The 12,549-nt window shown below is 41.3% G+C and overlaps 1 protein-coding gene across 1 annotated transcript in view; it reads left to right on the forward strand.

The window, feature by feature from the left end:
* The window catches only part of jph3b (junctophilin 3b), a 66,135-nt gene that overhangs the window by 44,790 nt on the left and 8,796 nt on the right, over nucleotides 1-12,549 (forward strand). The window contains exons 4-5 of the mRNA XM_085165339.1: nucleotides 1,343-1,467; nucleotides 3,986-4,962. Coding sequence (XP_085021465.1) covers nucleotides 1,343-1,467; nucleotides 3,986-4,962 — 1,102 coding nt within the window. The remainder of the gene's footprint in view (nucleotides 1-1,342; nucleotides 1,468-3,985; nucleotides 4,963-12,549) is intronic.

The following is a 12,549-nucleotide window of genomic DNA, read 5'->3' on the forward strand; positions in this document are numbered from 1 at the left end:
CATAATATGGTTGCTAGAAGGAAGGGGAAAGGAGACAAAATTGCTTATTCCAGCTAGTGGATGAACTGAGGAGATGCACCAGATGATCAAGGATTATTTTTGTGGCTCGATTTCCTCAGTGTGTTTTTTTGTCCCGTCTCTTTCCCCTAACCCCCAACTGGTTGTGGCAGATGGCCATTCCTCCCTGAGCCTGGTTCTGTCTGAGCTTTCTTCCTGTTGAAAGGGAGTTTTTCCTTCCTGCTGTCACCAAGTGCTTGTTCAAAGGAGGTGGTTTGATTGTTGGGGTTTCACTGTATTGTTGTAGGGTCTTTACCGTCCAATATAAAGTACCTTGAGGTGACTGCTGTTGTGATTTGGTGCTATATAAAAATAGAACTGAATTAAACTGAAATTTTGAGCTGTAGTTCATGCAAATGTGCTCTAGTATTGTCCAAGCATGAAAACGTGAAACTGGAAATGAGCAGAATAGGTCCCCCTTAAAGATTAAAGTTAAAGTTGGCCTTTTGTGCTGTATGCATTTATTTTAAACTGGTATGTTTTAAAATAGATTTTAAGATTTTATTGACTGACTTTAAAGGGTTTTCATGATTTTTCACTTAGCTTTATCTCTGACCGCTTAGCACCATATACATCAGAATGTAGTAAAGGGAACAATGGTTACAGTCAGGGCTGAGTCGGTTACTATATTTAGAGAGAAAAACATTCCTGATTTTTTTAAATACATTTCCCAAACATGTAATTTTAGAGATTTCTTAATCTCCTCCATCTCATCCTCGGAGACTGTGCCTTTCTTTGGTGGCATTTTGTAGGCGGCTTAAATAAGATGCAAACACACCTGTTTAGTTGTTGATGCCTGGTGGTGGATCCTGGGCCTGGTGCCTGGTGGTGGATCCTGGGCCTAGAGGCTGCTGGGGGATCCTGGGCCTGGTGGCTGATGGCGGATCCTGGGCCTGGTGGCTGATGGTGGCTCCTGGGCCTGGTAGCTGTTTGAGGCTCCTGAGCCTGGTGGCTGATGGCGGATCCTGGGCCTGGTAGCTGTTTGAGGCTCCTGGGCCTGGTGGCTAATGGCGGATCCTGGGCCTGGTAGCTGTTTGAGGCTCCTGGGCCTGGTGGCTAATGGCGGATCCTGAGCCTGGTGGCTGATGGATCTGCAGCCAAACAGTTTCTCTCCCTCTTTTACTTTTACTATGGTTTAGCTGTCCTCATATGCGTTTTTTTTTTCCCCCAAATGTTTGCTTCATTTAGTTGCTGCTGTCAAAATGCTCAGCAACAGAAAATTTGCTCAGAAAATTTGTAATATGTTATAAATTAAAGTTATTATTTTTACTATTCTGTGTTTCAGGACGGCTCACGCACAGGGTAAAGCTGAGGCGGCGGTAGCAGCAGCTCAGAAGGCCCAGGAAGAGAGTCGCATCGCGAGGGTCACTGCCAAGCAGTTCTCCCCTTCTTTCCAGCACCCAGGAAATGGTGGGCAACCATACATGCACTGATTAAAAATTTTATATATAGCACATGTTCATATCCGTCTCTATAGAGATCCAGAAACCAAGCCGAGCAGGCAGCAATACGTAAGCATATACCCCGAACACACAAAACACATCAAGAGCTGTGTGTGTGGTAAAGGTCAACGCCAACCACCCTCCAGCTTCGCGGTTCTGCCACTGTCGCTCATACCTGTAGAACGCTGCAGGTAGCCAACACAGTCCAACATGCAGCGTGACACACACGCACACAGTGACTTCATGCCATGCGCTGTACACACACACACAGAGCGGAGATGACAGTGATTGTTCTTTTGCCGTCAATTCCGCTCGTCTGCTTCTTCGCACGGCTAAAAAAACCTCACGCACACAGAGTTGTGAGAGCATCTTTGTCAACAAGCATCAGTGCTGACATTTTGCAGGATGTTTGTTTTGATAACCTGTTTCGATAATCATCATCTACCTTACTGTTGCCGCCTCTTCTGCTTTCTGACAAAAAATAAAGGACTGTATGGAAAGATGTAAAGGTGGAATGGATGAGAAGATCGATTATTGAAGGATCTTTACACTTCTTCTCCTCCCAGTTTAATTTTTGTAAATGTTTTTTTAAACAGACTTCTAAAAAATCAGTGAGTTTTGTGTGTTTTTATACTTGACATATTTTTTTTTATTTGGAAGGCATTGCCAGGCAACTTTGGCGCCATGTAGCTGATTTGTTAATGTTAATCAAGTGGACTTTGAGTGGAGGGAAACTGCTGCAGTGCACAAGTCCTTCAGCAGGCACAGAACTCCCTACTGTGCTTTGTTCACTGTTTACGTAACAGTTTCAGAAAAACATGGAGAGTAGCTAGAATATTCACAATTTACCGTGTGATATTTTTTAAAGTCAGACATTGAAGATGTATTTTATTTAAATGACCCTCAGCTGTTACTCAACAGAAGAGAAACCTGACCCTTTAAAGTCTGAACCATCAAATAATTGCCAGAAAATTCAAATTTTTGTGAAAATTCAATGTTTATTGAGCCATCTGACATTTTTTATTAATTTGGATTTGTGTATATGACTTTTAATTTGCATTATATTTGGTACATCCGTCATGTTTTTAGTAATTTACTGTTTCAAAATGCATTGTGCAATTTATTTATTTATTTTTCTATTTTTGTAAAAGTCTCAAAAACTCACAAAAACTGTATGTATCAAATGTGATACACTAGCCATGAACCCGGCATGCTTGTGCGTGGCTTGTCCGTAGTTGCTGTGCCCATGTTGTAGCTATTTACTGTCAGAAGGGGGCAGTGTCCTGGTTGGCCCGTCACTTAGGGGCTGCTATGAAGAAAACATAAGTCATAATTTACAAAAAATACTTATCAAATACTGCAACCATTGTTTGCACTTTCCACAAATGCTTTTTGAAAAATTTTTGTACAGTTTTTACTGCTCGCAGAGATCTTGACATCAACTCTTTTCTGTTCAAGCCAGCTTTTTAATCAGTCAGCATTTGACCAAATAGTCATCAAAAAGGAACCTGACAAACCAGTGCGTGACATCTACCTACAACCATCTCTTATACTGTGTGATTGGGCTACACACTGCTAGCTTTTTGGTGTTTTTGTGTTGTTAAATTCCCACAATCCCAAAGATCTGCACAAACAGAGACTTACTTAATAATGCTTTTTTACTACAAGCCAAAGTTTCACATTTTACACAAACATTTATTCATTTATTCTGGGCTTTTGAGCGCTTATCCTCTGTCACATATACACTGAAACTCTAATGAATGCACTGAATCGGGGGAATTTGGGGTTCAGTATTTTGCCCAACAATACTTCAACATGCTGACTGGAGCAGCTGGAGGTTGCTGTACCATAAATGCTACAGTCATCTGATGACTTCCCTTCTCTTCTTCTTCTGTCTCCTCTCCTATGTGCTCTGTGCTCTGTCTACCCCACATTGCACATGCACAGCTAAATTAATTAAATCAAATGAATTATCTTTGCTTTAATCATTATGTTTTCCTCTTTGGCTTCTTGGTGATGTGGGAGAAATGAGAGTTCTGTTGGCCCAGTGGCTTTAATCCTGTAAGCAGATGGAGTAGGGAAAACACTGCAAACATAATGTCTAAAGAAAATTGGATTGTTTTCTTGACAGTGTTAAATTCAGCCCCCACTCTAACCCAGTCATTTTTACACATGTAACGAGATTTTATGCAGTGTTGTCAAACTGTGGGATTATTTTCTGTGGGTGTTGTCACACTTACTCACCAGCCTAAAACAGTTGCATGTGATAATTGGAATTGCAATGATATATTTTATGTAAATGTAAGATTTAACCCCATCATGTTTTTACAACAGCCCCTTACTTTTTATTTATATACGTTTTATGTTATTTTGTTTCTACAGTGATACTGGTGTATCAGTTAGAAACCCAGATTGGGTAATTCCAACAAGTAAAACTCCTTCATAACTCCTTCTCGTCCTGAATGCCTTTCTGATGTCTTCTGCAGGTATGGAAGTGCAGCGTCCCAAACGTCAAGTGTCCAGCGAAGTGGAGGGCGAGGGTTTGTCGAGTAGCGCTGGTACGGCCGACAGTCCTGACCTGTATGTGAAGAGCGCAGCCTCTGACGACCCCTCTAACGACGCTGCAACCCCTGATCTCAGCCCACCTTCGTCTTCGCCACCCCACACCCCGCCGCCACCTGCCCGGCCGACGCAACGCACCAAGAGTGCCCGTTTCCACCGGCAGAGCGCAGTGGACCATGGGGACAGGGGAAGGGAGGGGGGAGAAAGAGGTGAGAAAGGTGTGGTGGGGGAGCAGACAGAAATTCAGGTGTTGATGGAGGGAGGCAGTGTGGGAGGTGAAGGTGTTGGAGGTGGAGGAGGGAAGGGGGAGTATCCACGGGCCAACAACTGGAGTGAAGACAAAAGAAGGGGAATGTTGTCAAAAGGAGGTGGGGTCAGTGGGCGAGGCACTAGCCGGACCAACGGACACAAACACAGCTCCTCTAATCACAAGTCGCGGGAGCACAGCTCTTCCAATCACAGACAGGCCAGGTGGACAGAGTCATCCTCATCTGCCTCTTGGACGTCCAGCCACAGGGGCGTGCACGGCAGGGGAGGCCGGCTGCTGGAGCAGGACGAGGAGAAAATTAGCAACTACGAGATGGAGATGAAGCCTTTACAGCCCAGAGACTCAACCACCCACAAGCCCCATGGGCACGGGGAGGAGAGGCACGGTCACGGAGAGGGGCGTTCACACGCCGTACAGCGACAGAGGCATAAGAACCGAGATGGGAGGGAGGGAAGGGAAGGGAAAGAGGGGAGGGAAGGGGGAAAGGACTCAGCGCACAAGCTGGACAGACAGGGGGAGAAGCTGGACTCACGGCCTCTGCGCCGGGACCTCACCCTCTCCCCCCCTCTGAAATCCTCCCCCATCACACCGACGCAGAAGGACCACAGCCTCACACAGAGCAAAGGCAATTCGGTAAGACCGTCTTATTCTCTTACACGCCGACACTTTACCAGCTCTAAAAGACGAGGTTAAAACGGCACAAGGGATTTTTTTTCCCCACACAGTTGTTGATTTCTGGCACTTAACGTCTAAATCATCACTTACACTTCACTAGCCACTGGAATATAACAGCTGACCGCTATAATGTTAGATTAATGATTCTTCAGACCATGTTTTCAGCTTTAAATCTTAGGTTGCAATCAGACCTGAAAGTTAAACTGTTACAACACAAATACCTCTGATGGCACAAAACTCAGCTCTTATGTTCCTTGCCTTGAAAACAACAATAAGGAGTTTTCTTGGGGTACTGTGTGTGTGGTTGCATTGCATGAGAGAGGACACAAGCAGCTATATGCAATATCCATCCATCCATCCATCCATCCATCCAGGGGAGGGGGGGGGGACTGGAACCATTCCCAGGCACAGGGGCTAAGAGGAAGGGTACACCCTGGACAGGTCACCAGTCTGTCACAGGGCTTTTATGCAAGAGTTTTATAAATTTTTATGATTTGGGCTTCAGTTAAGATTAGATAAACCTCTTAGCTCCCAGAAATCCTGCCTATGCCAAACTTGCTCAATAGTACACCACTCTGGTTTCTGTACTTTTTGTGGTCATATACTGTGCCTGATGCACATTGACCGTGATGAGCTCTCTCATTTATTATCACGCTTTGTGCTGATAAATTTGTGCTGAAAGCATTTTTATTATTCTCAGGGACAAACAGCTGCAGGGCAGATTGGCAGAGTCAGCAATTTCTTTAATTAGTTTGATTTGTTTTACTGAACGGTAACACAAACTTTTCTTCTTGTTTGGATCCGTCTTAATAAATACTGTCGTATTCCTGTGGATGTGGCCATGTGAAAGAAACATACAGACCTGTTTCAGTAATGATATACTGTATCTGTGGAAGCACTTCCTCCACTAGCGTCTGTTTGGGAGAATTGCCTTAATGTGCTTAAGCTTAACTTCATATAATACTGTGTTTAAACCTGTCGGAAGGATTCTGCAGCCCTGTCTCAACAAAGTCACGACATAAATCATGACTTAAACAAACCTATTTAAAAAAACACAACATCTGGAAAGGCTGCACTCAAAAAAAGAATTCATTGGATGAATGTAATTTTATCTTGCCACTTATATTCCATCTAAACAAATCATGTTATATTAATCCATCTTGGTTGTGTTGTGTCAACACGATATATGTGTGTAGGTTTAACATAATATTAACATTAACATTCAATTAATTAGACTTTTGTTCAATCAACATGTTTGTACCACGTTAGTCTAATTAGATTTATTTAAATTCATCTTATATTGTTTAAACACTTTGGCACATCAAAAGTCAGTCTTGTTACATGAACTAGTAAAATATTTGTTTGTTACACCAATGATAATTTTGTTGAATGAATGAAATGTAACTTATGTCTGTAGTACATGTTGTATTCATATAAATAATGTCCAACAAAACGGATTTACAGCAACTTCCAATCCACCCATCTTCTTATCTTTATCTGGGCTGTGGAAGTGATAGGGTAACAGGGGCAGGTCGTTAGTCTATCATACAGAGACAAACAACCATTTGCACTTCAACACCTTTGGGTAATTTAGAATAACCAGTTACCCTTACAACTGCATGACTTTTAACTGTGGAGGAAACCAGAGTACACAGAGTACCACTGCAAACTTCGCCACATTGTGGATTTGAACCCAGGATCTTCTTGCTCTGAGGCAACAGCACAAACCACCATGGCATTAATCTGTCAACACAGACTTAACAAAAGTAGGAAAGCTATGTTTGATGATGCTTTATGTTGTTGTCCTTGACAAGTTAAACCATAAGAAATAGTAACAGCATACACGTGGTGTGGTTGTCTGCCTCTTGTAACCCCAGTGATTTTCCTGTGGTTTGACAGCTAATGTGATCTTGTGAATTTCGTGAGTGGACTCAAAAAATGAAATTGGGTGGTTGCTACATGCACAAGATCCAAACTTGTAATTTGAACTAAATAATTCCATGTTTCTATGGTGAACGTAATTAAATCATGTAGCATCTGCATGAAATTCAGCAATTTAATTTGTTCTTGTTGAGATGACGTGATACAATCCAGTAAGAGTGGCTGGAGGGTGTCATCACCCTTAAAGGTGTTTGTGTCACCCGTTATCTGCAGTATTGTACGCCACAGTACTCTTCTTTCATTTATCACTCAACTAGTTGTGCCACTTTTTGTGTGTACTAGCCAAAAAAGAACCATGAGTGTTTCCCCAGTGAGACTTTCTGAAAATGTGTGCTAAATGCCATCACATCCCCATCAGTGCTTTAATGACAACCAGCTTTTCACGCTGCCTTCCAGTGTGGCTGTTCAGATCAAGTGGAGACCAAAAAAGAGTAAATGTGAGGGACCAAAATGCCCATCTTAACCACACCAATTAAGATTATGGAGAGGTTAATGTCCACCTGTTTAGTAGCATTTCCAGTTTTTCTGGTCATTTTGGAGCAATGAATATAAATAAATAATATATGTAGTGTCTATATATGAAGTCTCTGCAGATAATTTTTCCTTTACGGTAACTGTATGGGGTTGAATTTTTCTAAGAACACATGCATGTAAACCTATTAAAGTTAAAGGTTGCTGAAATTAGATTATTTTTATGTTATGCTACTGAGATACACATCAATTCAATTCAATTCAATTCTATTTATATAGCGCCAAATCACAACAAAAGTCGCCTCAAGGCGCTTCATAATTGGCGCATCATCATCAGGACACATCATTGGCGTTTTGAAATTTTAATCAATATAATATATGTCTGACCAGGGCTGTGCGATATGACCATAATCTCATATCCCGATATAAGAATTCTATCGTCGATAACGATATAAATCACAAAAATGTAACATTTTCTGTAAATTCTGTGAATTTACAGAAAATGTTACATGTTCAAAGTCAGAGAGAGTCAATATGACTTAAGGGGAACAGATTTCTTTAAAAAAAACAAGATAAGGACAAATATAAAGCAGAGATGTGTTTCTGTTAGAGGAGTTAACCTGTGGAATAGTTATGACAGTGATTTAAAAAGGTGTAGTTCATTTTCCTTGTTTAAAAATATGTTTAAAAATAGAGTATTAGAAAAATATATATATCAAAAATGAAAAGAGCAAAAAAAAACAAAAACAAAAAACAAAAAAACCTCTTGATTCTTTTGCTTTGATGTAGTTACTTACTAAGGTGGAAAGTTTTTTGTTTTTTTGTTTTTTCTTGTTTGTTTGTTTGTTTGTTTTGTTTTTGCTTTGTTTGCCTTCTCTCACCCCAACCGGTCGCAGCAGATGGCCGCCCCTCCCTGAGCCGGGTTCTGCCGGAGGTTTCTTCCTGTTAAAAGGGAGTTTTTCCTTCCCACTGTCGCCAAAGTGCTTGCTCATAGGGGGTCATATGATTGTTGGGCTTTTCTCTGTATCTATGAAGCGCCTTGAGGCGACATTTGTTGTGATTTGGCGCTATATAAATGAAATTGAATTGAATTGAATTTTATTATTTGCTTCGAGCCCTGTGTACAGGAGCTGCATGCTAAAAGATCTTTTGTTAAAAGGGTTGGCGTAATAAGCAAATGCTTCAGCCAATACCTTTTGATTAGCCTTGTCTCATGCTTTCTTGCTTTGTGGTAAATCTTTGTTCTGTCTTCACTGAGATATTTGAATGCTAATCAATAAAAACATATCACTTCAATCTCGGGCAGCTCGTCTTGCGGGAAGTGTTTCCAGCTGCGCGTCGTGTACCTGGAGTCGAGTGTTTTAACCGATGCATGAAACGATACATTTTTAGACATAAGGGTGGCTGTGGCTACAATGTAGCTTGCCATCACCAGTGTGTGAATGTGTGCGTGAATGGGTGGATGACTGGATGTGTAAAGCGCTTTGGGGTCCTTAGGGACTAGTAAAGCGCTATATAAATACAGGCCATTTACCATTTATAAGTTGTAACGCCGCCGTTTTCTTTGTGAGTATTTATTACACGGCGTGCTGCGGGGAAAAGCCTGTTCTAACGTTTGAGTCTAAGGTTTATTTTTTAGCACCTGGCGGCTCTTTTTTTAATTCTCATCTGTAAATAATCTGCACTTTCACGTGATTCAGTTTATTTTGAAAAGTCTCAACAGGATCTTGAGCTTTATTGTGAAAAGCTTATGTGGAACATAAACAAGCGGACACGCGATGCTGTTACCGTCATTGTTGCTAACCACAACGCATAAAAACAGGCGCTTGTCCTTCCGTAGTGTGGTTATATTAAATATAAGAGAAAGAGAGAACTTTAAGAAATTAATATAGCCACTACAGTGACCATCAAAACGATGAAAAAATATTGCCGTAAACAGTTTATTTTGCGACACCACCAAACAAACGATAGCGTAAAATGAAACCATAGACGTTTTTATATTGTCATCCGATATATCGAACAGCCCTATGTCTGACACTATGGCTGAAATTTTCCTGGCAAAATTGTTTTGAGGTGTTTTATTCAGCGATGCATTAAAGCATGTTTCTGTCTATTTAGCTCAAAATTAAATGTGGTCAGTGCGCTTAAAGATGTTTGAGGTACTGAGTATTTTTGTAGCCACCCATCATGCTCAAATTAAATTTTCCCTTACATCAGTTTTCTATCACTTTCGTATCTTGATTAAATCTTTCCCCACGCTCATCGCTGTCATCCAGATTTAGTGGGAAAAAGTCAACAAGAGAATGTAAAAACTGCCTCTTCAGTGACAGTCTGGCATTCATTAGCTGATATGATTTCAGCATGTTATCCACAAGCTCAACATAATTCTCTGCTCTGTGATTGCCAAGAAAATTCTGGACAACTTGCACGGATCCGTCCTATGCTGCTGATGTAGTTTTTGGGTTTTTTTGCAGTTTTCTTTTGAACTTGTTATGCATCACGCATCAGTTCATGAATTTCAGAATCCACAAAGACCAAACCTGGAGACCAAATGTAACTCTTAAATGCTAAAATGCATCAGCATTCCTACCTGCTCATCCTAGTTATCCAATTACTAGAAGATCAGAACAACAACAACAAAAAAGATGGGTTTTTTTTTTTAATGCTAGATAAAAACAGTTGTCAGATTTGGGGTCACCAAGTAAAATTTGTAAAAGCACAAGTAGAAAAATGCTTGTTGACCAGTGTAGCATTTGCTGATAATGTAGCACTTCACCTTCTTGTGTTAATGACTGCTAGCTGCATAAAAGCCAAGATGATATTCTCCATAAGAGCAGCTTTAAGTGATGCCACAGTGCCCAAGTCCATCTTTTATGTACAGTCTGTGGTTCAGGGCCTTTATGAACACATTCAGACAGCATGTCTTAATAACTCTGCGATGAGAGACTGTAACGAAGTTCTGATATCATCAGGAACACTCATTCTCTTACAGTTACAGGACTTGTAGTAAGTTAGTGACTCATGGACCTGCCATATTTACAAAAATAACCATTTTTTCTGGAAATTGTATCTGTCTTTTTCATAAAAAGCATGTAGAAAATAAACATTATTCTGGTTTTAGATTGTTTTGATACCTTATTTGTCTTTATAGCCTTTTAGCTCCCTTCACTTCTATTCACTGAGGACTATCTTCCTAGCACCCTCTACTGTCCTCGAGTCTGAACTGAATCTAGTTTCTGAACCGTAAAGAAAGTGGAATGGTGGCTCTGAGTTCACCAGCTGTTCATTAACTTTGCCTGCAATTTAGTGCTGGGCAAGTAAAGAGAGATTTTATCAAACTTTTATTTCCTGGAAACACTCTGCTGGTCAAACACGTTTTATGCAAGTAAGTATGAAGCCAAAAGGCACTGAACAACTCTGGGTTTAACATAAATGACCCATTACACTTTACATTAAGCAATTTGACTTCATATAAAGTTGTTTACATAAAATTATAAGTTATTACTCGGAATTTTAGCATGAAATTCTCCACTTGGCTTCAGTATCAGTGGACAGCAGCTGAATGGAGCGTTTTTCATATCTGTCATGTCACTGCCACACATTGATTTGACTAAAAGGATTTGTTGCCCACTGTCATGAGGATACATCCCATCCCCAGTGACATAACACAATGTTATCCCACATATTAAGATAATCCGGGTGAAGAGGCACAAGGTTTAACCTTATGAAATAAAGAAAGATTTTTTGTACTGTGAGCGAGCGGGGAGGGATTATGCTGCTGTAATATAATTTTTTGGCTTCATCTTGACTTAGGCTGGTGGATGGCCCCATCCACGCTAATCCTGGGTGATAATATGGTCGCGGCATTAGCTAATGAAAGCAACAGGAAAATCAGCAAGTGAAAACCACACATCGTACGCCGCAGACGTTCACTGAGCACATAAGGACACACCCCATTTCTCCCTCTCGCACTCTCACTTTGCTTGTGTGTAAACTGCTAAATACAGTTCCTCGCTCCTCAAACAACTTGCTCACTTTAATCAGAATTTTTCTGCAGCAGTGTAATGGCTTTAGTGGCTGAGGCCGGTTGCTCATCAGTTCAGTGTGTGCTGCTACCTGCTACATGCAAACACAAAGCCTTAGACACATGGACACACACACTGATAGAGATACACAGAACCCCAGCAATCCTCTCTGCACCTTAGTAACAGCAGACTGGCAAACTAGCCCCATCCTCACAGACGGCCCCCTATTGGTTAACCAGCGCTCTGTTGCTAGGGAACAGCGTATGCCTTGCTCCAACGGCGCCAATCAGTGGGCGCGTGTCAGTGACAAGGGGTGGGGGGTGGGGGGGTGGAGGTAGGGTGCTTGTGTGCGTGTTTGTGTGTTTGCAGCCGCAGAGAAGCAAGTGAGATTTGTGTAAGACAGGTTCACAGCATGCACAGATACTATCACACTCAGATAAATACACAGCGAGAACGCCATGGGAATGGACACCGGGGCCACTTCCGCATGCAGATGTGCAGCAGCACAAACACAGGCCCTCAAAATCAATCAGTCGATTGATCACTTACATCCGTCCATGAAGCGTTCGTACAAGTTTGCAACAGAAAGATGCATACAATAAAATTACTTTAAAAAAGATGTGTTTTCTTTACCGTGTCTGCGCTAACATGAATACTCTGGACTGAAATAGTCACTCAAGAACATCAACTCAGCATCATGGAACACAGAAGCCAACCTCTGTGCATCCCATAGGCTCATATTTACATGAAGCTGCATCCCCACGGCCCATGTCCTACAACAACCATTAGTAACTCGATGACGAAGATATCTAAAAAGTAAACAACTAAAGTTACATTTAAAAATAAAAAGCGGATACATCTGAGACAAGCGCTGAAAATATCTTTAAGATTAGCTGCCTCTGGAGGATCCCAGACAATAAAACCTGTTTCTTTATTAGTCTTAGTTGTAGATTGTGGAGGAGCAGGTGAAAAGCCCAAGACAGATGAAAGAAGAATTAGCAGGAATGTGTAATAAAAAGCATAAATAGACGTGTAATCAGTCACTAAAGTAAACTAGAAGCAGAAAAAGACAAATCTACTACAGACAATAATCTGTCCTCTCCTGCTA

Source organism: Neolamprologus multifasciatus, chromosome 7 (assembly GCF_963576455.1).
Source record: "Neolamprologus multifasciatus chromosome 7, fNeoMul1.2, whole genome shotgun sequence".
NCBI classification, from domain to species: Eukaryota; Metazoa; Chordata; class Actinopteri; order Cichliformes; family Cichlidae; genus Neolamprologus; species Neolamprologus multifasciatus.